Source organism: Gilbertella persicaria (assembly GCF_025201335.1).
Source record: "Gilbertella persicaria strain CBS 190.32 chromosome Unknown B0P05scaffold_38, whole genome shotgun sequence".
Taxonomy (NCBI): Eukaryota; Fungi; Mucoromycota; class Mucoromycetes; order Mucorales; family Choanephoraceae; genus Gilbertella; species Gilbertella persicaria.
Window position 1 is genome coordinate 61,501 of NW_026251999.1, and position 23,081 is coordinate 84,581.

The following is a 23,081-nucleotide window of genomic DNA, read 5'->3' on the forward strand; positions in this document are numbered from 1 at the left end:
AGTTAAAAGAGAAGGTATGAACTTGACCATATATACAAACATCAAACATTAGCACAACCTTGCTTGTTTCTTTGATTACTCTTGTGTCTTTTCAAGGCATCCAATCTATCGATATGAGTTATTATGTTAAGTATTCTCTTTATAGCTTACCTTGAAAAACTCTTTTGACATCCTTGACATTTATAGGGCTTATCGCCACCATGAATTTTGGAGTGTCGCTTCAAATCATGGTTTCGACTGAAAGCAGCTGAACAAGCATGGCAAACAAAAGGTCGGTCGTCTGTATGTGTTCGTGAGTGGCTTTTGAGATTATAAAGTCTTGCAAATGTCTTTCCACAGTTAGGGAATAAACAAGGATAAACTGTCTGTGTTTCATCATTCACAGTGGTTGTAATGGGTGTCGCTGAAGCATAGATAGACATAGCTGCACTTTGAGTGTCTGCCAAGGCAGGATCAGAGCGACGCCTCTTTTGACCAGCACCAGGTCGACTGTTGTTTGCAGAAGCATTGTTATTTGCATTAGAATTAGGTGAAGATGCAGCAGAAGGGTAAGGAGATTGTTGTACTTGTTGCTGTTGTTGTTGTTGCTGCTGCTGCTGCTGTTGTTGTTGATGTTGTTGATGTTGCTGTTGATGTTGCTGTTGCTGTTGTGCTGCTGCTGCTGCTGCTGCTGCCACGGCGGCTGCGGCTGCGGCTGCAACAGCGTTTGTATCGTTATTTTGAAATGGATTGGCCATGAAATAAGGAAGTGCACTTGCTGCATTTGAATTATGCTGTGATAACTGTGTTGCATACAAGGCTAAAGCAGCTGCATCTGCATAATTCAATGTAGAGTGACTAGGATCAAGATGGGATCGAGCAAAGTTTAGGTTGAGGGCATCATTGGTTGCTGTACTAGATGTTGCTGTTGTATTAGCTGTATCTGTATTGTTGTTTGGCAGGGTTATATTGGCTGAAGGTGTAGAATGAAGAGGTGGCTGCTGAGATGAACTAGCTGTGTTAGTGCTATTGACTGTATGATTAGCCACTGTGCCCAATAAGGCTTGAGACAAAAGTGCTTCAATGGCATGCTGATTGCCTTCTCTTGCTTTCTCAGTAATCTTCAATGCAATATCATTCCAATCTGTTGCTTCTAAGAATTTAATGGCCTTATCCTCTGCTACTTGTTGTTGCTTATGGATTGTATTTTCTTCATCACTGCGAATTTTATTTTTGAGCCATTCTTGATCAACATATTTTGCTGCTAATGTATTGTCCCATCTCTGTTTCAATTGCTTTCCTTTACGGCCTGGAATAGTAGTTGCAATCTCTTTCCATCGACCATAACCAAATTTCTTGATACCAGCCAGCAACAATTCATCCTCTTCTCTTGTCCATGTACCTCGCTTATAGTCCTGAATCATATCTTCACTGTTCAAGTCAATCTCCTCAAGGTGGTTAGTGTAATTGCCTATCATCTCTGTTGATGTCGAATCTTGTTTTGTCTCTTTATCCTTTTCAGGATGAGAGAGTCCCAATAACTGGAGTGCAGTGGCTGCTGCTGCTTGATCCAATGGTACTTCTGGCTTCCCTTCTGTTGTTGTTTCTGGGTTAATGGATGTCTCAGGCTGCGAAGCTTCTGTTGTGACTACAGGTGGTGGAGGTGGAGGTGGAGGTGGAGGTGTTTTTTGCTTTGGTTGTTCTTGCTCTGGCTGCTCCAGTTGTTCTTTGTTGAGTGGTTGAAATGTATCTGTCGACATATGAGTTTTGCTATTTAACTTGTACCATAAACACATACCATGTTTAACAGACAATGCAGCTGCCACTGCACCTACCACATCATTACTTTCATGCGCGTTTTGCAACAATGCAGCAGTCAGAGCAGCATTGTTTGAGGTTAATTCATTGTAATCTTCTTTTGGTGTGGCAGCAATAGTGATGTTATCAGAGGGTTCTTCTAATTGGTACTCGGGCGAATGCTTGCGTTGATGCGGTGAGCTTGTAGAGAACAAGTGGACACGAGCCATCGGAAATTATGCTTTTATTTTATGTTACCGGAGTTGTTGTAGTTTTGAAAAGGAAAAGCAAGAGTATAAGCCTTCGCCAAGCCTCTTTCTGTTTTATAAAAAAATGATAAAGGACAGATCGTTTTTGTTCATTTTGTCTATCTGCGGAAAAATTTTATAGAGTGTGTTGTTCAGTAGCCAATCAAAATGAGTTTTTGTGTTGATGTCACTGCTTTTTATTTATTATATATTGACATGGAAACAGAGGGTCAGATCATGAGATGAAACAATAGGTTTGTGCTTTTAGCATTTTTCATTCAAAAGTAAGCACTTTTGGTTGTTGTTTTATTTTTCTCCTTCAGAAAATAAAATAAACTACAACTCCCAAGTTTTTATATCATTTACTTTTAGCCTAAAAGTTTCTCTCTTCCTAAACAATTAGCCTTTCCAAGAGGCCATTGTGTGAAAATACACACACACATATATATGTACATTCAATAAGGCGCCACCTTAAGCATTTAGATATGTCGATCTAAAATTAATATCCGACATCATGTAGACTGAAAAGACAATACATTCTTTTTATATGAGTATATCTAAATCAACTGATCAAGATACTAGCTATAAAAAGCAATTCTTTCTATATGCTTTTGTTTTTCATATGAAAAAAACAGAGAGCATCATATGTGCATAGTCATTGGAGAAAAAAGAATGAATGAAACGAAATCCCCTTGTACAAACAAGTTTGATGAAGTACAGAATATAGTTTGTTTATATAGAAAAAAAAAAGATTCGACATAGATATTCAGCATATATATAAGGGAAGAAAGGAAGAAAGAAGGGCATAAGTACATTACAAATCTTGAGGCACCATAAGTGAAGGAGTTCGGTCTATATCATGACTAGAAGGTATTAATATAGAATGATAAACGGCATTATTTGGCTTGTGCTCAGCTAATGAATCAGGCAAAATGTTGTGCTTGACCAACAAGCGTTGTTGTGCACGTAACTGTTCTTGTAGTTCTTCAAGCTGCCTTTGTTGTTGCTTATGAGCCAAAAGAGCACTGACCGCATTAGGAGGAAGATGGCTAAATTCAGTCTTTGGTATCTGTGGCTGTTTAACATACACTATGCGTTTTGGACGTTGTTCTTTAAGTGTACGACCTTCTACTTGAATACGTAATTGAAGCGTTGATAATTTGTCTCGCAAATTTCTATTTCGTTTATCGAGATGCTTTATGTATTCTACTGCTTTGAACAGAATAGTACTTTTTGAGTTATTGATGTTCTTGAGGGTTGGAATCATGTCTGTGAGTTCCTTAAATCCTAAGCGTATTGTGTTTCGACGCTTTTGTTCAGATGCGATATGATTGACTCTTTTCTCATCGTCTGTTAGTATATCTCTATTTAGCTTTAAACGCTTCTTTTCTGATATAGAGGGAGAGGGTGATTGAGAGCGAATGGAGCGTCTCCTGTGCATTATAGAGGAGTAATGTCTGTTTGTTATATTGTGGGGAATAGTGATACAATCAGCATGTTGAAGATAAATAGGTGTAAGATGTTCTACTTTAAGCTCTTGCTTCTAATATTTATCCTTAAGTGTCAATTGAGACTATGATTTACTTACATCGTTTGGTACAATGATGGCTGAATTGTTCTCAACAAGATCAATGAAAGGAGGGATAGATATTCTTTCAGAGAAATGATAATCGACTAGTATTCATGATTACATAAAGCATATTCAGTATTGAATAAATTATTATTTAAGCATAAATTGTTACCATCTTCAGACTCTAATTCTAGCAAGGGGTTATTTGATGATAATGGGTAATCCCATGTACTCTGGCTGCTGCTAGTACTTGTTGTACTTGTTATGCTTGATGCTTTATGCTTAGGATCGTAGTCCATCTTTTTTTTTTTTTGTTAAAAAAGAAAAGAGAAAAGAGAAGAAAAGAGGTTTGTCATTGCCTTTCACAAATCTTAATGCTCTAGAGTCAGCAAAAATGTGGGGATTTATGCTCCGCCAAGCAATGATGAAGATGAGTGAAAAAGTCCAAATTAATATCATGATATTCACATACTATAGCATCAAATAACAACAAATAGTATCGCTTTTAGGCTTTCACATGGTTTCACATGCAAGTTGTATTTATTTAGAATGATAAGCAGTATAAAAGATAAGATAATGAACTATGAGTGGTTGTTATTGGCTACAGCCATAACTTGGTCAATATTTTGAAGCATAGCAGTTGTGCGACTCAAGAGAGAAGTGAGGTTAGTGACTTCACGCTTTAATTCAATACGATGAGCTTCAAGTACTTGTTGAGTATGGTTAGGTCCATGGTTTGGGTGGAGAAAGGCACTAAAAGCAGCAGCATTCTTCTTGGGAGAAAGGGGTGGAAGCATTTCATCATGAGGAACAAGGGGAGGAGAAGGTAAACTAGGAAGACTTCTGTCTTGACGGTCCATTTCAGGGTTCAACAAGCAAGCAATATTGTTCTTGATGGGGCGCATAGGAGGAGAAGGAAGGTAACGAGCATGTTGGAATACATCAGGCTCAATAGGATCAGGCGATGATCTTCTAGAGACAGGTGAAGGAGGACGCTCAATCGTAGGTGTGGGCAATAACGGACGCAAATGGTGATCCATGCGTTTGGCTGGTGGTTCTTGTGGAGCGCCATCGACTAAACCGCGTTTGGTGCCACAAGATTCAAGTGTAGATTGACGATGAATGACGACAGGTTTATGGGTCACCATAGTAGCAGCAGTCACTCTTTTGCGGCGCTTGATGGTAGAACGTTTCATGGTGATAGGTCTGTGAACACTGTGTAATTTGAAGTAAAGTCCACAAGCATTACAAATAGGTTGGCCTGATTCATCGCGTCTCCATAAAGGTGTAGTTGTTGTTTGACAATTGGCACAAATAAGAGATGAAGGATCTTCATTGTTTGTTTGATCTTCTTTCTCAATCAAGGATGATGGTTGTGGTTGCTGTTGCTGTTGAATAACGACCAAAGCTGGAGGAGCAGGAGGAGCAGGGGCTAAAAGAGGTGCAGGAGAGATACGAGGGGCGAGAGCAATAGGACTAGCATTTGTCTTAGGACGCTTATAAGAATTTCTCTTTAGCCAAACAGGACGAGTTGTATTACGGGCCTTGTAGTAAAGTCCGCAGGCATTACAGATAGTTTCTCCAACAGGAGATCTTCGCCATAAAGGGGTGGTAGTGGTACCACAGTTCGAACACGAGGTAACAACCGCACTTCCAATGTCCGATTTCGCAACACTGGAGTTGCTCGGCTCAATAACGGAATTATTGGTGGAAGGGGAAGAGACCTTTGACTGTTCGAAGCCAGATAACTGATTCTGGGCTTGTTGCATAGAATTCATCACATCATTGTTCTGGGACAACTGAGGTAAAGGTTGTATTAACGGGCATTTGTGGCATGAATCAACGCTAGTTGACGTTGATGGTTTATTATAAAAGGGAGACTTTACAGTCATGTTTAATGAATATAGAAAAAAAAAAGAAAAAAAAAAGTCGAAAATTTTTTGAGGAAAAAGTATTTATCTATTTTTTTTAAAATTTATAGATTAGGATCACGTAAAGATTTGATTGGATATTGATAGCAAACATCTGTAGATAAATTGCATCGGAGAAAGTAGCCCCCAATCAAAAAAGATCTGTTATCTTTCTCCCTTCAATCTCTTGTTTATCAGTTCTTTTCCCCCTTATTCTCCCTTTATTTACCGCGGAACGAAAGAAACTGAAGAGAGAAGCAAAGAAAATAAACAGATCATTTTAAGCAAGATAAGCAATCACGTGAGAGAGAAGCTAGAGCAAATATCTCCCTTTCTATCTCCATTTTTAGAAAATATAAATCAAAGTTTAAAATGGTCTAATCGTTCTCGTTTTTCGCATCTTTAATTGCTTTGCTTGATGATTGATCTTATCTTCGTCTAGACATTCTCCTAAAATAGCGCACAAAAAAAATTCAGTGGCATTTATGCTTTGCATATATAAATAAAACCCGTACTGGTCACCAGTTACAAGTGTACAACAAAAGAGATAAAATGTTTTTGAGCGATACTTTTCTTTTCCCCTCCCCCTTTTTTTTTCTTCTTTTTTTTCTTTAAATAGTGCTGTTTGTTTAAAATAGTTCATGGCCAATATTGAAGAGCTCAACGTCCCATTTGGTATGAAATAATTCATGCATTGGTTTTCATTTGTTTATTTATTTAGACCCCTTTGCTGATGTTGATGAAAATACAACACAACCTACAAATAGAAACATTCGTAAGTAAACCAAGAAAATGATATGTACTAAGTGTCTGATAGACTTGCGTATTCAACAAAGAAACGGACGTAAAACAGTAACAACTCTTCAAGGACTTCCCAAAGAATATGATGCTAAAAAAATCTTAAAGGTATTCAAAAAAGAATTTGCCTGTAGTGGCAAAGTTGTTGAACATGAAGAGTTTGGTGATATTCTGCAACTGGCTGGCGACCAAAGACTTAAAATTGCTGAATTTTTAGTCAGCGAAGGCATCGTCAAGAAGACAGAGATCAAGATTCACGGTTTTTAAATATACCATATTGTATACCATATTGTATATCATTTATATCTATGCCGATTTGATTTCATAAAATAACCGCAGTTTTTTTTGTACCACTTGTTTAAAAAAAGTGTGAGAATAAAGGAGAGCATATCTCGTTTGATAATTTATGTAGGGCAAGTGAAAAAATTGACAGAGACAAGCTCAAGTTCGTTCTCTGCTACAAAAGCAGGAATATCGAATTTACGACGATATTCTCTTTGTTCGTGTTCCATAGGTTTAAAGGTTTGGTTTCCTCCTTTCAATTGCTTATAGAGCAAGAAAGTGTAACGATGAACACCAGTGTTCTCGCCAGGACCAGGACCGACATAAGGCGTATGTTGGTTTTCGGCTTTTGTTAGGCTATTCTCGATATTGGATCCTATAGGATGTCAGGTAATCTAACAGTCGCTCGAGAAACTTACCAGAGATGTTGACCACAACCCAGTGACGCCAAGGACCAAACTTTCTATCATGAGCTGAAGGTGCATCAGGATCCGTCTAGAGAAAAAAGAAAAAAGAAAAAAGAAATAAACATTTACCCTTTCTTTTTCATTCTTTTACTTACCATAACAAGGGTATAATAGTCAGATGATTCAGGTGCAACAAAGGATACTTTAGGTTGCTCACTAGCATCTTGGGGACTAAGTTGATTGCCGAGAGCAACATCTTTACTGCTTTTTGGGAACTCAATCTGCAAAAGCGTCGAAGGGGAAATGTCATTAGGAATGACTACACGAAACATTTAGATATAGCGAGTTAATATTTATTAAAATACCATCCGGAATCAATCCCACTTTTTCAAGGGCGCCGTTGATATTCGTTTCTGCTGTAATAAAAGTCATTTTTGATAATATCAGGAAAAGAAAAGAAAACTAAAGAAAAAAAAATCTAAAGCTTAAGAGAAGGAAACCTTGTTATTTATTTACGGAAAATAGTAATTCTCCTAAACTGTGCTCGAGTGTAATCCGGGGAAAATCAAACTGTTGCCGTAATAAAGACGAAAGATGTGGTACCAGCTCTCTTTTTTTATTCGTAGTTTCAAATTTAACAATAAAAATCGAACTTGAGTGGTGAGCTTGTTCATGCGCTTAGTAGGATAGACGCATCTGCTTTGGCGCATGCTCTGGCAGCTTGCTCTGCTTGAAATATTTTATAGACAAGCCGTAGTTCAACAGCTTGGTTACCTATGGCAAAGATAAACGCTTTTTATTCAATGATTCAAGTCTTCCCGTGCTTCTCTCTCTATATGTATATGTATATATATATATATATATACTTATCTTCTATCTATATAGTTAAAAACAAAGCTTATATAACCATTCTTCTACACGCTTCCTAATTTTTTCTCTCCAAGATAGTCAAAAGACATTGCGGCTACAATTGTCACAGGGCTGAATCCTGGAACATTTTTTATTCAGAAAATCGATGTTGTCTCAAATGAACAACAAACGTTTGTGTTATTCAAAAGACGGTAATTTCCATTTTGACCTGTCTTTGAGATAAAAATTGACTATGTTTTACAGTTCAATTGACATAACCCAAAGAAAAATGAAAGTCAAGAAAAAGCGCTTGCTTCTTGTTTAATTTCATGTTTATCGCTATTAATGTCAAAAGACTCTCAATGTGATAGAAGAGAAAAAAAGACCGGATTTATTGAGGAAGACAAAGAGAGAAACGTTCCTGTTGAAGGCGATGTTTCAGTACTTGTTTTATATGACTTGCTTGCTGAAAGCCTGTAAGCCTCCTTGAGAGCACCATAGCAGAAGATGCTTATTGGTTGGTGCTATTGCTGTTGTTACATGCAATGATTTTCAAAGATCGTGCTGACATTCAGCAGGGCGTCAAGATAAACACCAAAAGAGCTGTATTCATCGCATGTTGAGGGGAAATTGATACTTTCCACCTCAAACATAAAATACTGTCCATGGCGGTAGAAGCACCAATAGAAAGCGAATTCGAAGCCTAGTTCTTGTTAATATGTTTGGATGACAGTAACTAATAAACTTTACCTTTTGCTTGAAAAGCCAAGATATATTTTGAGTTGTACTTTTCAATTAAAGCAATATAAAACGCACTCAGACAATAAGTGTTCAAGGACAGGCCAACAGAAGAAAAAGGAAAAGGCTTCACCTCACCTATCAAATTGATTAGGCACGAGCTTAAACCCACCCCTACAACATAATTAGGGCAGCAACTTTCTAGGGATGCGGGGAGAAGGTAACAGTATATCGTCAAACCTAAAAAGAAGATGAGCTTACATAGACATCTCTTTTAGTTTGCACTCTTACTTACGAGGGCCGTAGGCATCAGTTGTTTTGAACAAATGACCCACACGGCCTCCAAAATATCTTCTACTTTCTTCTCCCCAATTGGTTCGTATTTGTTTGTCATCTTGTTCACTCTATTTGATATAAAGTAGCCATTGGTAAACATTTTATACACTCCAATGTCCACTCCCAAAAAGCTACATCTTTTGCGTGAGTACGCGTTCTTTGAAAGAGAAGAAGAAGCAATCATTTTTATAAAAAGAAAAGAGAAAGAATTATTTATCAAAATCATTTCCAATTCACCATTTTATAACAATAAAAAACCTACTTATTGTTTGCCAAACAAAGAAACTAGTATTTTATCAGGTACATGTGATATAAAGATAAATGGTTTATTTATATAAAGAAGGGACTGTTGTGAGCAGGTTTGCCAAAGAGGTTAAGGCGGAAGTGTCGATGAAGTGCCTCAAGGATCGAAGGATCAAAATCTTCGGACAAATCAACGTCCAAGCGCTTGTTGATCTTGACTATATTGCGAAGAACACTATTGGTAACAAGAGAAAAAGGGAAAAGGTGGGACGGAATTAGCTCCTGTTACAGCAAAAACCAAACCTAACTTACAGCCATCGATTCAAGTAATGCTTGAAGCTTCACCAACATTGGCTCTCAAAGAAGCCAAGGACGCAGCAGAAAACTTCTTGCATGCCTTGCTTACGTTATATTCGTTGAATATAAAATCATCGGATTGATGATTTGTGATCACAAAGCTGTTCAACCTCTTATAAAGTTTAGCTACATATACTCCTCTTTTTTTCTGTGAACAAGATAGCCTTACTTGCCATACACGTTCATCATGTCAAAAGAGCGCTTAAGGCTATATCAACAACCAGTATTTGCTTGTAGATGTTAGATTAAGGGCAACTTACTTTGTAGTAATGGTACTAGCAGTACCAACACTAACCTATATAAGATACACAGGCCGATAAACAAAGTCAGTATCGGGGGATTTTTTTCTCAAAGACACGCACAAATTGATTCCAGGCCATTTTGGCTTTGTCTTTCACCGCCTTGACTCCATGTTGTCTTGCAGCTCTTTGAGACTCTTGCCAATATTGGCCGAATTCTCTGAGCTGATTGCTTCTGATATGTTCGTGGTTTTTTCTTATGTAATTTTCAAAAAGAGATTACGCCCTCTGCCTTGCATTTAATAAAGTAGCTTTTAGAGCTGGAGTGTTCATGCAGCATTGAAGCAAAAGGAAACTCCAATGTGCAGTCTAGAAAGCGACCATTCTTGCATAAAAGTATCAGATCTCAAAGTATAATAGTAGAGGGGATTTTTAAAAAGAAAGAAATAATTAAGAGAAAGAAAAAAGAATCAAATAATTTCAACTGACTATTCTATGCAATAAAAAACCTGATTATTGTTTGTCACATAAGCAACCGATAATTTATCAAATACATGTGAGATAAAAAAGAATGATTTATTTACATAAAGAAGGAACAGTTGTGAATATATATGAATTCATTCGTATAAATCAGTAGATGATGATCATGGCAAAAGACTAGATCACACATATGGCAGTTGCAATGGACCTATAGTCACTGACATTCACCCATTCTACCAAAAGCACTACATCATCCTCATAGTCAGAAATCATTGATCCAAAGACTTTGTTGTTACTATTTTTATGGATGATACTCATAAAGTGACAGTCAGAACTGACTAATGCATTAGCATTGGCATTGCCAAATCTGTAATAGTTTATTACTCAAGTTCAAGTCAGACTGTTTATCATTGACTGAGCTGACAACTTCTTCTGAAGGCTTTTCTCTTGATTTTTCCTGATCTAGCAAATCAACTCATGGTCAAGAAGCTAGTCGCAAAACAATGTTTCGACCGAGAAGAAGAAGTAGAAACATCTCAGCATTTTATAACTATTGAAAATTGCCATATTTTCTCTTGAAATAAAACCCTCTACAAGTTCTAACGGACTTTCTCTGTGTTCTTGCCTTTTCTCTTATGTTATGTCTATTCTTTCCTCATCTCACAACAGACAAATGCCTGGTAACAAATGATTTGTATCTGATTACTTAGTCATTATCTTGTTGGTAAAATGTCTTAAAGCGGATAGAAATCCTTGGGTATCAACCTGTCAATCACATTGAGCTGATTGCAGATTGACTGTCTCATCTGATACAAATCTTTGTACAATAATAATCAATGAACCATTTGGAATAATTCTACTACTACTGTAGCATAAGCGATGGAAGAAATCATCAATTAAATGCAAAAAAAAATGGAGGAGTTTTTCATCGATTGAAGGAAAATCTTGGTCAAATCTTTACTCAAATATGAAAAGATTTCTTCTATCGATGGGAAAAAATGCAATTGCTTACGCTGTGGTGGCGCACTATTCAAGATTTCTGTATGGAATAAGGACGTCTACAGACCATGCTGAACTCTGATACAAGCATTTTTCTATAAATATGAGCCTATCATTAACTCAATTGGTCGCATTCTTTGTACAGCCTTAATTTTCTTGCTCTTATTTTGAGATTGCTAAATTAGCATGGATGAACATGGATGACCCTGGATGAGCACTGATGAGCAGAGAATAATAAAATTTCTCTTTTTTTTTTTTTTTTTTTTTTTTGCATTTTTATTTTACAATTTTAAAGTAAAAAATAAAAAATTTTTAAAACTGTCAAATCTTTCAAAATTTAAATTTTTGATTCTTTTGATTTTATCTAATACAAATAAAAGAAATGCAAAGATCAGATTTCTTTTTAATTGAAAGTGATTGTTTTCTAAAAGAATTTTTTTTTCTGTCAACACAAATGGCATACTTTTGTATCCGCATAAATTTTGCTAAATTTATTAGTTTTATATAAAAATCAATTTTGAGCATATGGCTTAATTTAGTCTAAATTTCTCGAATTCGATCAATTCGTAAGAATAATCAAGTTAAACTAGAATTAAACACCATTTCAGCGAGCAAGAAAAATAAATGCACGGAGGAAAAAGAGCTGATCTAATGATGTTTGTGGACGCATGTTTGTAGCCAAAGAAGGAAAAGAGACAGCTGATTCTTTGTTGGAAGGAGCAGAGAGTTCGTGGCAGCATGCTTCATAGAGACAATCTGTGATAAGAGGAAATGTACAGAGGTCTATTCGACATATGTTGTGAGTTGGTTGAATATAATAAGTATATTAAGGTATTGGATGACATGTGAATGAGAGAGGTATGCACCACAGGAATAAGACTTAGAATTACCTCCAGGTAATCAAACGAGTCGCTAGCAAATTGAACGGATGCACTCAAGGTTGGTTCTAGGAGGCCAGAAAAGCCAGTGTCGCTGACACCATTGGAGAATAGCATGGTCATAGCTGAGCAAATTTCATTAGAGCTTACTTGCACTAAAACTTTAGGGCTAGAGATGCCTCTGGCTCTGATAAAAACTCAATGGTAGAAAAAGATGTCTTGTAGTGGATTAATTGTACTAGAAAGAATATAATCAGCGGTGTCTTTCTCAGGCACGACGATAACGCATTTGGTAGAGCCTCATCTATAATCTAGTGTAAGACTGATTAGTACATTGATGGAAGATAGATTTTAGAAGTTTAAAAAAAATATTGCAAAACTTGCAAACATAAGAAGTCGCCAATGGGTATAATGGATCTCTAAAAAAAAAATTGAACTCTACCGAAATGACAAGTATGCCATTTATGTATTCAAAAAATATTTTTCAAAAAATAATATAAAAACATTATTTTATGTTAAAACTATTACTCTAAAATAAATCAAAAATACTTTCTGTCATTACAGGAAATAAAAAAAGAAGGAAATTTTCATTTTTTTGTTTTAGTTTAATAAAAAAAAAGCTCATTTTTCAATTTTTCAGCTTTGAATTAAAAAACGAGTCTACCAAATGATGACTTGCTGTTTTAGTTCGAAAATGATATTACTTCCCCGTAGATTCGTTTTTTATTTTAGAACAGAAAAATTGAAAAACAAACTTTTTTTTTAATTTTAAGCAGAAAAATCAGAAATCTTCTACTTTTTTTTGTTTTTTGTCATTGTAGAAAATGTTTTTGATTTATTTTAGAGTAATAGTTTTAACATAAAATAATGTTTTTATATTATTTTTTGAAAAATATTTTTTGAGTACGCAAATGGCATACTTGTAATTTCGGCATACCTGTTGAAATTTTTATTATTTCTGGAAATGCCTTTTTTTTCTGTAAGCCCATCACACTGATCATAAAGGCCTGAGGTACATGAGTCTTTCCATAATTTTTTGCATCGCTCTAGCTACCTTTTTTGTAGATTTATCACTATAGCGAGCGATGGAGGAAATCTTCCATCAAAAATGTAAGAGTTATGCATTTAGAGATGCAAAATTTTGGCCAGACCTTCACCCAAGTATGAGAAATCCTTCCATCGATGCAAGAGAACCGCATTCAATGAAAGATTTCTACCGCTGATGGAAGAAAAATTTAATCGCTTACACTGTGGTGTATAGTTGCTATGGACCCTCTATGGCTGTCGCAATTACTCTGTTGCAACAGGGAACCTGATAAAAAACCGATGATAAAGAATATTCAAAAAAGAGCTCGAATTATTGGACTTGCCTTTTGGGGAATGAAGACGTTATCAATGGCTGACAGTTGTTTTACAAATAGGATTTTTAGCTTCTGATTGTTTGGTTAGAGATTGCTACAATTTATTAAAAGGAAGGATGTAGTCTAATTTTAAGTAAAACATAGCAAACAAAGAGGGTCCATAGCAACTATACACCACAGTGTAAGCGATTAAATTTTTCTTCCATCAGCGGTAGAAATCTTTCATTGAATGCGGTTCTCTTGCATCGATGGAAGGATTTCTCATACTTGGGTGAAGGTCTGGCCAAAATTTTGCATCTCTAAATGCATAACTCTTACATTTTTGATGGAAGATTTCCTCCATCGCTCGCTATAGTGATAAATCTACAAAAAAGGTAGCTAGAGCGATGCAAAAAATTATGGAAAGACTCATGTACCTCAGGCCTTTATGATCAGTGTGATGGGCTTACAGAAAAAAAAGGCATTTCCAGAAATAATAAAAATTTCAACAGGTATGCCGAAATTACAAGTATGCCATTTGCGTACTCAAAAAATATTTTTCAAAAAATAATATAAAAACATTATTTTATGTTAAAACTATTACTCTAAAATAAATCAAAAACATTTTCTACAATGACAAAAAACAAAAAAAAGTAGAAGATTTCTGATTTTTCTGCTTAAAATTAAAAAAAAAGTTTGTTTTTCAATTTTTCTGTTCTAAAATAAAAAACGAATCTACGGGGAAGTAATATCATTTTCGAACTAAAACAGCAAGTCATCATTTGGTAGACTCGTTTTTTAATTCAAAGCTGAAAAATTGAAAAATGAGCTTTTTTTTTATTAAACTAAAACAAAAAAATGAAAATTTCCTTCTTTTTTTATTTCCTGTAATGACAGAAAGTATTTTTGATTTATTTTAGAGTAATAGTTTTAACATAAAATAATGTTTTTATATTATTTTTTGAAAAATATTTTTTGAATACATAAATGGCATACTTGTCATTTCGGTAGAGTTCAATTTTTTTTTTAGAGATCCATTATACCCATTGGCGACTTCTTATGTTTGCAAGTTTTGCAATATTTTTTTTAAACTTCTAAAATCTATCTTCCATCAATGTACTAATCAGTCTTACACTAGATTATAGATGAGGCTCTACCAAATGCGTTATCGTCGTGCCTGAGAAAGACACCGCTGATTATATTCTTTCTAGTACAATTAATCCACTACAAGACATCTTTTTCTACCATTGAGTTTTTATCAGAGCCAGAGGCATCTCTAGCCCTAAAGTTTTAGTGCAAGTAAGCTCTAATGAAATTTGCTCAGCTATGACCATGCTATTCTCCAATGGTGTCAGCGACACTGGCTTTTCTGGCCTCCTAGAACCAACCTTGAGTGCATCCGTTCAATTTGCTAGCGACTCGTTTGATTACCTGGAGGTAATTCTAAGTCTTATTCCTGTGGTGCATACCTCTCTCATTCACATGTCATCCAATACCTTAATATACTTATTATATTCAACCAACTCACAACATATGTCGAATAGACCTCTGTACATTTCCTCTTATCACAGATTGTCTCTATGAAGCATGCTGCCACGAACTCTCTGCTCCTTCCAACAAAGAATCAGCTGTCTCTTTTCCTTCTTTGGCTACAAACATGCGTCCACAAACATCATTAGATCAGCTCTTTTTCCTCCGTGCATTTATTTTTCTTGCTCGCTGAAATGGTGTTTAATTCTAGTTTAACTTGATTATTCTTACGAATTGATCGAATTCGAGAAATTTAGACTAAATTAAGCCATATGCTCAAAATTGATTTTTATATAAAACTAATAAATTTAGCAAAATTTATGCGGATACAAAAGTATGCCATTTGTGTTGACAGAAAAAAAAATTCTTTTAGAAAACAATCACTTTCAATTAAAAAGAAATCTGATCTTTGCATTTCTTTTATTTGTATTAGATAAAATCAAAAGAATCAAAAATTTAAATTTTGAAAGATTTGACAGTTTTAAAAATTTTTTATTTTTTACTTTAAAATTGTAAAATAAAAATGCAAAAAAAAAAAAAAAAAAAAAAAAAGAGAAATTTTATTATTCTCTGCTCATCAGTGCTCATCCAGGGTCATCCATGTTCATCCATGCTAATTTAGCAATCTCAAAATAAGAGCAAGAAAATTAAGGCTGTACAAAGAATGCGACCAATTGAGTTAATGATAGGCTCATATTTATAGAAAAATGCTTGTATCAGAGTTCAGCATGGTCTGTAGACGTCCTTATTCCATACAGAAATCTTGAATAGTGCGCCACCACAGCGTAAGCAATTGCATTTTTTCCCATCGATAGAAGAAATCTTTTCATATTTGAGTAAAGATTTGACCAAGATTTTCCTTCAATCGATGAAAAACTCCTCCATTTTTTTTTTTCTAATCAAGGCATTTGATTCAAATAATTTACTTGATGGTAGATACCTTAATCTACGTAAAAAAAAAAAAAATAGGCTCCATGCAGGTGAATGCTTTGACAGTAGAAAAAAAGACTATAATATACATAAATTTTCTTCGTTTTCGTCTACAAATAAATGTTGCACAAGTCCTATATATTCCTGAATAAATGCTCTAAGTACCTACAAAACATGTTTACTAATATGCGTGGTACTTTTGGAATTGTTTTGAATCAAAAGGAAAAAAACGACTCGCAAAAAATCGTCATTTTTGCCTCAAATCCAAAGGATAGTGTTGATAGAAATTCTCGATTTGACAACAGTTGATCTTCTTTTTACTACTACATAACAAAGAATGAAGCTATCAATAAGAATAGATACTTAAAATATCTGCCAAAGGCTCTGGTTTTTGGTGAATGCTTTTGCTTGTCAATTATATTAAAAAATGATATGATAGGAGCGAAAAACCTTGTACACATTTTCGCATATTTGCCCAAAAAATTTGCTGTGTTTCTTACTTTATTCAACTCAGAAAACAAAGATCTACAGCTTTTGTCACAATAATAAAGTCATACAGCTGCGTCTTTATGCAGTTCTCAGCAAAAAGCTTAATTTTTTCTAAAAGAGTTTTATTTGTTGCACGTATCAGTGCGTGAAACTGAAAGCGGTGCTCAACAATTGACGTAAAATAATAGAATAAATATAGCTGGAAACTAAATAGAAAATGTAATGTAGTATAGGACTTACTCGCCATCGAAGTTTTCCTCAGCATGGCAACGGAGGATTGCCAGCTGGGAGGAACGAAAAGTGGTCAAAGGGGAGAAAGGTTGATCGTTATGGATATGGGGCCAATGAGCTTTCCTGTAATAAAAAAAAGGATCTTCACATAAAATGTGTTACTTGGTGTACAAACCCAAATATCAGGGGGAGAAGAAGCGAGTCAAATGTTTACACCAACATTTTGTAAATTGACAGGTTTCACACTTCAGAGAGAGCAGCAGTGAGCAACATTGAGGGCAGAAAAGCTTGATTTTTTTTAATGATTTTATTTGCCGCACGTATTAGTGGTCTCGAGAGGGAACCACTAAAAGAGGTGCTCGACAATTATTTATTATAAGAGGATTAAAAGAAACAAAAAGGGTACTACAATTTCAAAAAACAAAGAAATCAAGAAAAAAAAAAAAGGGCAGCTACTGCGAGAAAAGACCTCTCAAGATGAAAGGTCATTTTCAGCAGCTATACGCATAATTTGATAGCGAGTGCTATGGAGAACAGAGAGATAATGGAATGGTTGGTTCTGCATGGTATGGGTCCAATGGGCCTTCCAGATTTCAGAGAGACCGATCAAGGTTACCATGGCTACTGAAAGAGGACAGTTGGTTTGAGACCGAATCCGAGAAAAATTGAAAGATGCAAGTGCATCAGAGACTAGATCCAGAGAGGTGCCTGGCCATAGAAATTCCCTGATCAAGGCATCCCAGAACGGAAATTTTTGGGGGCAGCGAAAGAAGAAATGGTACACAGTCTCCTGATCACCACACAAAATGCAGGCAGCAGTAGGGAAGCGAGCAGGAAAAATCTTGGATAGAAATAAGCGAGTGGGAATCTTGCGAGTCAGAAATCGATACATCACATTTCTCTGCAATGTTGTGATAGGTATACACCAAAAGTACTTCCAAGCAGCAGAAGAAACTTCTTGCCGGGCAATGATATCAGACAAGGCAGCTTGTGTGATGACCTTACGGAAAGTGTAGCCATCATTTTTGAAGGCAACGAAATTTTTATTGTCAAAAGGCAGTTTCAACATACGCACAAAAGAAAAGAAATCAAGAGACCGCTGGATTGCAGGAATATGCACAGGATTGTATAAGTCTAATGAAGTACGAACAAGGCATTGACCAAAGAATGGCTCCAGTTGACAATGACTTTGATTCATTGCTTGAAGGTATTTTCTAACACTACGACGGATATCCAGGGGAAAGGAAGAAACTGGTATTGGTGCCAAATAGTGACCCTGTGGATGGTACTTATATAGATAGGAAACTGCTACTGTGCGTAACTTGAGAGGCAAATTAAAGGTGTTAGATGGCAAAACAATTGAGCGTGATGGCAGTAAAAGGCATTCGATAGGGTTTGGCATGTATGAGTACTGTTTCCTAGGAATAGCATCTATTGTCTGGCAGCACATTGTGACAGTGTTACTTACCAATTGCCTGAGTTGGCCTGGCCGAGAACGAGGAAAGAGCAAACCCAAAAGCAGATGTTCAGTCTGAAGCAAAGCACGGGCATGTGCTGCTAGAAAGTCTTGTATCAGAGAACGTTCAGCTTGAGGACACAAAAAAGGATGAAGGCAATGATAATACAGTGCTTTCTGCTGAGAAAACAAGTCAAGAATGCCAAGGCCACCATGCCACTTTGGTGCAGTCATCGTTTGCCAACTAATGCGAGGAAATATTTGCCGGTTGACAAAAGAAGTAATGACAGTTCGAATGGTATTAAGGATTGCTTGAGTGGTAGGGATTACCCGCAAAATATACCAGCATTTAGACAATAAAAGCGAACTGGCAACTGTAGCTCTACCAACAACAGAAAGATTGCGTGAGGCATGAATATCCGCCAGTTGAGTCAGTGATCGAGTGAGGGACGAAAAAAAGTGAGCGCGCTGGTACAAGAATTGGATAAGGGGAAAACCTAAATAGATAATGGGTTCAGCATCTGTACGGCACCATATCTTGGGAATGTCAATGGCTTGTAGAGTAGTCAGCCATTTATCATCTAGATTGTGGCCAGAGAGAGAGATTGCTCGCACTTTATGGTAGTTAATCTTGGCATCGGATGCTTTACTGTAGGCCTGCAAGTGAAACTGCATTCTGCGAAGGTCACGGATATTATGAAGAAAAACTAAAGTGTCATCAGCATAACTAAGCAATTTGATAGCAGGTAAGGTGATAGCTTGACTAAAATCATTATGCTTGAAGCGATAGCCAGAAAATTGAGTGTCATTCAATATCGACTGGAGAAGTGGCTCTAAGGCAAAATTGTATAAAATACAAGAGAGTGGGTCACCTTGTTTGAGGCCTCGGCGCTTTGGAACCAACTGCTTAGAGAGCCAACCATTGACGTTGATACAAATGGAATTATCTCTAAACAAGAGCTTGATTTTTGACACGGCGGGATAAAACCCACTATTACATTTTCAATCTCCGCATACAGCCATCTTGTGTGTGGGGGGATATCTTGATACCGCTCAAACTCTACAAAATCGATGGCGATACGGGTAGATGCATGCGCATAAATTCAAGCAAAGAAAAACTACTTTAAAAACATAATCCTAGGAATCCAAGCCCTTTTGCAATATGAATAAGGATAAAAGGGACTCAGAAAGGCTCGTGTTGTGTAGATCAGTTTCTTTATTTGTCTAAAGAACGAATGTATATTACTGCGATATGGAATTAAGTCAATGCATGTTTGAAGCTCTTTGGACCGTTGCATAAACTAATGTTTGTAAAAGAAAACGCGTCTTTTACGTTAAATGTCAAAGGGAAATTTTTAAAAATCGTTTCTACTTTTTTTTTTTTTTTTTTTTTTTTTTTTTGGTATGGATTCATTGACGGTGCACGAGTTGCTCAATTATAAAGCCGGCACCAATGCTACACTTACCGGATGTAGTCTGATAGGTACTTTATCTATTGTCAGCTACGATGCCGATGATGAAAAGGGCACCATTCTTTTGACAGATATTACCACACACACTTACTTTCCTTGTCATGTCGATCGATTCTATCCCAAACTCGATCAAGCCATGGTCAGTATTCAACAATGGAATTTTATATGTCAAGACGACTTGCAATGGATCGAGTTTCGGTTGGTTCATGTCTTTCCTGTGGCTAATCCCACTCAATCTGTTCTTGAAGAATGTCTCTTTATCGATGAATTAGCATACCAGATCACACAGAGCAGAGACACTGTATTTTATTCACCTCAACCACACATGGGATCAGTACCAAACCATGTTGGCATGGCGGCTTCTGTTAGCCCATTATTGACGTTGCCCAATACACCAGCTCAATTCTTAGTGGAAGTAAGCCATGATCATGTCTCTACCTACATCATGTTTGAAGGTGATGCGTGTATCAAATACTACCCCATGTTTCGTATAGGCTGCAACTATATGTTTCAACGCTTGAATGCTATGCATCTGCGCCATGCTCACATCAAATGCACTGTCCTTTGCTTTAGAGAGGGACAATCCTTATGCCATACCATCACACCCCATCAATTAGACCAAATCCAATGTACAGATCAGATACCCTTAGAAGAAGAATCCTATCCCCTGTGTCTACCCACAATCAACCAGATGTCTACCTTTACAGGCCATATTACACGCGTCATTGATCCTTTGTTTGGCATGTACGAATTTGACCATCAACTCTTACTCTGTCTATTTCACCATGTGGGCTATTCTCCTCTACGTCCCTTACGCGTCAATACAGAGATTCGATTACATCATGTTCATATGGCTACTGTTCAACTTAACAGTGATGGCACAAGTCATTTGCTAGACACCTTATGGCATGTACCACGCACTCATGCTGATCTATGTCATGTCAGAGCACTTGTAGGCTGTGTCAAGACACAAATAGACATCCTGTCTTTTCCAGACCATTGTGATTTTGTACAGACGAGCGTACCCTTTTTTGAACAAACCATGGATTCAGAATTAAAGCAGTATGTCTATATGGATTGTTTGCGTCAACAGTCTGATTTTAGCATGTTGATGCGACACTTGGAGATCTATGCAGCCCTTGTTGTCAAATTCAAGCAAGACGATATACACGCATGTAAAAAAGCGTATGATGCCTTATCCACACATCCTACACACCATCTCAAGCATCATTTTATTTGGCATCATCAGTCTTGTCCTGCTGTTGGAAAGACAACACAGCCGTTGCATGTGGTTATGGGCACATACCCTTCGTTAGGATCCATTCAAGCCATGTTAGCAGCGCGTCTTCAAGAACACCGTGTGTGTCTCTCAGGTGAAAGTAACCGGTTTGAAACAGGTCATGTATATACCCGTGTGGCCAGTGATGATCTCACACCACACGGTCTATTGGGCAAAGTAGACATGATGAACGATGGTCGTCTGTATCTTATGGAGGGTGAAACACGTTTACTCTTGTTAGCTCCCCGTGTGCATCTCAAGCCAGGTGGTATCTATCTATTGAAACAGATGCAACTCTTTGAAGAAGACTTGTCTTATTTAGAACTTAGTATGACAAGACAATCCCTGAAGCAATCCTATCTTGTGTGTGAAGATGTAGTCCTCTTGGGGTATGATAGTCCCCTTGTGTTTCAAACATCCAGAACCTCGGTTCGTCCAGTGGCTTATTACCGTCTTTCTAAAAGACTAAAACAAGGACCTTGCTTTGTGTTGGATGTGGTAAACACGTTTCCTATTCAGACATGCTTTGATGCTGAAAGCTGCTTATATCTTGAAGGTCGTGTTGTTGTCCGTCTGTATGATATCCAAGGCTCAAGTAAAGGCATTCCTACTCAAGAACTCAAGGAATGTATCTTCATTCTTGACTCTCGCCATCAGAGTCTCAAACTGCATGCTATGCTCCAAACAGGTACTCAGTGGGTGATTCATGGTCTCACATTAGACGCTTCTTTACCCGATACCGGCACAAAGCGTCGGATGACATTTGTCCTTGGTCCTACACATACTTTATACCCTGTCCTAGACAAAGATACGCCTGATGCTCTCCAGTTAGAACCTGTCTATCAAGATTCATCTGTGGCATCTTCAGAGATGATCTACAGTGTATCCCAGCTTCTTGAACTTCAGCAGCCTACGCTCACCTATCAATTCTTTGAACATTTGATCCATGTCCAAGGCATTGTGATTTCTAAACGTATGTTGGATGGATTTGACAACACAAGTTCACATCATGCCAAACAACTCTATCAAGACCTAGGCATAGGTACAGGCAAACCGAACCGTCGACTCTATCTTCAGTTACGCCAACCAGACACACTGGATGTGATTGACATCTATTTGGACACACATCAGATTCATTATCCTCTAGGGCTTATCGTAGGTGCTCATGTTGTGTTTCGTAACCTGGTCCGTAAACACAAACGAGGCCAAACATCCTCTTTTTTTTGTTTAGCGAATGATGTGACCAGTATCCAAGTGCTCAAGACACGACCTGATCCTGCTGTGCTTGGACTGCAGCCCACACGTATTCCTACACGTCTTTTGCATTCGTTTATCGATACGGATCTAGGTGATGCTGTTGAGCCTGAAGTATCGATCGTCAAGATCCTTTGTCATGTGGTGTCTGTTATTTCTCTTGTGTTTCAATGGGAATGCAGTGATTGTGGTTCGATGGTGCGTCATCAAGATTGTTATCGCATGTGTCAAGATGCCCATCGTGTCTTTGTGGCGACTGCTTTTGTTCAAATAAGTGATGGTACGGCTACTGCAAATGCGACGATAGAAGGTGAACGACTGGTCTTTCGATTACTGCAACTGTCTACCAAACAAATTGATGCTCTCAAGTGTGCCGTGCTCAACTATGGTATGTTTCATTACAATGGATGGGGCGGTAGTCGTGTCACTACGATGGATGAGAGTATAGACCATCAAGCCATGTATGGTTTTACGATCCAAGATCTTGTGTATGCTGCTAAAAAAGCAGGACAGTTTTGGTGCTATGGTATTCAACAAAAGCAAGGATCCAAAAAGACCATCTCACTTGATCAAGACTTGATCGAGCGCTATGGACTTAGAAGAGTGGCTTTATCTGATCATGGAGGTCTTCTAAAGACACTTGAATTACCCAAACTTAAATTCCAATTATTGGATATTGAATTAGCAGACACAAGATCGATTGCTTATGATTTACTCAAATAAAATCACTTTTTTTTTTTCTGATGTCTTCACCACCACCTCATCATCCTGGTAATAACAAGTGGCAAACATTTGACGAATGGAACACGATGAAACAACCTTCTTCTATTCAAGTTGTCAAATCAGAAAAAGAAACTCTACAAGATTCCTTTAAGCGATTCAATTTAGAACAAGATCAAGATGGATGGGGTGATGCTTCTTCAGCACAAGATGCAGGTTGGGGACTACCACAGACCGATGACGGCTGGTAGTTGACACTACAATAAAAAG

At 37.1% G+C, this 23,081-nt stretch overlaps 7 protein-coding genes across 7 annotated transcripts; 3 read left to right on the forward strand and 4 right to left on the reverse strand.

The window, feature by feature from the left end:
- Positions 1–41: 41 nt before the first annotated feature.
- On the reverse strand, positions 42–2,006 carry B0P05DRAFT_475763 (uncharacterized protein; the record flags this gene model as incomplete). Its single annotated transcript, XM_051574859.1, has 4 exons — positions 42–105; positions 151–467; positions 567–1,573; positions 1,811–2,006. 4 exons carry the CDS (start codon positions 2,004–2,006, stop codon positions 42–44), a joined length of 1,584 nt encoding a protein of 527 aa, XP_051432071.1.
- Positions 2,007–2,734: 728 nt separating this feature from the next.
- Positions 2,735–4,029, reverse strand: B0P05DRAFT_553455 (uncharacterized protein). Its single transcript, XM_051579572.1, has 3 exons — positions 3,767–4,029; positions 3,613–3,698; positions 2,735–3,567 (listed from the first exon to the last, which is right to left on the reverse strand). Exons 1-3 carry the CDS (start codon positions 3,891–3,893, stop codon positions 2,839–2,841), a joined length of 942 nt encoding a protein of 313 aa, XP_051432072.1. The 5' UTR covers positions 3,894–4,029; the 3' UTR covers positions 2,735–2,838.
- A 64-nt stretch (positions 4,030–4,093) lies between these two features.
- B0P05DRAFT_553456 (uncharacterized protein) lies at positions 4,094–5,571 on the reverse strand. The gene has a single exon (XM_051579573.1). The coding sequence runs from the start codon at positions 5,484–5,486 to the stop codon at positions 4,176–4,178; it is 1,311 nt and encodes a 436-aa protein (XP_051432073.1). The 5' UTR covers positions 5,487–5,571; the 3' UTR covers positions 4,094–4,175.
- Positions 5,572–6,053: 482 nt separating this feature from the next.
- Positions 6,054–6,692, forward strand: B0P05DRAFT_553457 (translation initiation factor SUI1). The gene is made up of 3 exons (XM_051579574.1): positions 6,054–6,179; positions 6,226–6,279; positions 6,322–6,692. Exons 1-3 carry the CDS (start codon positions 6,146–6,148, stop codon positions 6,567–6,569), a joined length of 336 nt encoding a protein of 111 aa, XP_051432074.1. The 5' UTR covers positions 6,054–6,145; the 3' UTR covers positions 6,570–6,692.
- B0P05DRAFT_553461 (phosphatidylethanolamine-binding protein) lies at positions 6,693–7,444 on the reverse strand. Its single transcript, XM_051579575.1, has 4 exons — positions 7,357–7,444; positions 7,147–7,310; positions 7,004–7,079; positions 6,693–6,960 (listed from the first exon to the last, which is right to left on the reverse strand). The coding sequence occupies exons 1-4, from the start codon at positions 7,421–7,423 to the stop codon at positions 6,707–6,709; spliced, it is 561 nt and encodes a 186-aa protein (XP_051432075.1). The 5' UTR covers positions 7,424–7,444; the 3' UTR covers positions 6,693–6,706.
- A 12,046-nt stretch (positions 7,445–19,490) lies between these two features.
- B0P05DRAFT_573900 (CST, telomere maintenance, complex subunit CTC1-domain-containing protein) lies at positions 19,491–22,814 on the forward strand (the record flags this gene model as incomplete). Its single annotated transcript, XM_051581536.1, has 1 exon — positions 19,491–22,814. One exon carries the CDS (start codon positions 19,491–19,493, stop codon positions 22,812–22,814), a length of 3,324 nt encoding a protein of 1,107 aa, XP_051432076.1.
- A 20-nt stretch (positions 22,815–22,834) lies between these two features.
- On the forward strand, positions 22,835–23,062 carry B0P05DRAFT_475825 (uncharacterized protein; the record flags this gene model as incomplete). Its single annotated transcript, XM_051574866.1, has 1 exon — positions 22,835–23,062. One exon carries the CDS (start codon positions 22,835–22,837, stop codon positions 23,060–23,062), a length of 228 nt encoding a protein of 75 aa, XP_051432077.1.
- Positions 23,063–23,081: the final 19 nt, after the last annotated feature.

What these genes read in the sequence shown, in the direction of transcription:
- B0P05DRAFT_553455 (XM_051579572.1), bottom strand. Translation starts at nt 3,893, where the DNA reads ATGGACTACGATCCTAAGCATAAAGCATCAAGCATAACAAGTACAACA. An exon ending in AGAATTAGAGTCTGAAGATG is followed by an intron (nt 3,699 to 3,766) that starts GTAACAATTTAT and finishes CATGAATACTAG; the next exon opens with TCGATTATCATTTCTCTGAA. An exon ending in CCATCATTGTACCAAACGAT is followed by an intron (nt 3,568 to 3,612) that starts GTAAGTAAATCA and finishes GATAAATATTAG; the next exon opens with AAGCAAGAGCTTAAAGTAGA.
- B0P05DRAFT_553456 (XM_051579573.1), bottom strand. Translation starts at nt 5,486, where the DNA reads ATGACTGTAAAGTCTCCCTTTTATAATAAACCATCAACGTCAACTAGC.
- B0P05DRAFT_553457 (XM_051579574.1), top strand. Translation starts at nt 6,146, where the DNA reads ATGGCCAATATTGAAGAGCTCAACGTCCCATTTG. An exon ending in AGAGCTCAACGTCCCATTTG is followed by an intron (nt 6,180 to 6,225) that starts GTATGAAATAAT and finishes TTATTTATTTAG; the next exon opens with ACCCCTTTGCTGATGTTGAT. An exon ending in ACCTACAAATAGAAACATTC is followed by an intron (nt 6,280 to 6,321) that starts GTAAGTAAACCA and finishes AGTGTCTGATAG; the next exon opens with ACTTGCGTATTCAACAAAGA.
- B0P05DRAFT_553461 (XM_051579575.1), bottom strand. Translation starts at nt 7,423, where the DNA reads ATGACTTTTATTACAGCAGAAACGAATATCAACGGCGCCCTTGAAAAA. An exon ending in ACTATTATACCCTTGTTATG is followed by an intron (nt 7,080 to 7,146) that starts GTAAGTAAAAGA and finishes TTTTTTCTCTAG; the next exon opens with ACGGATCCTGATGCACCTTC. An exon ending in GGTTGTGGTCAACATCTCTG is followed by an intron (nt 6,961 to 7,003) that starts GTAAGTTTCTCG and finishes GACATCCTATAG; the next exon opens with GATCCAATATCGAGAATAGC.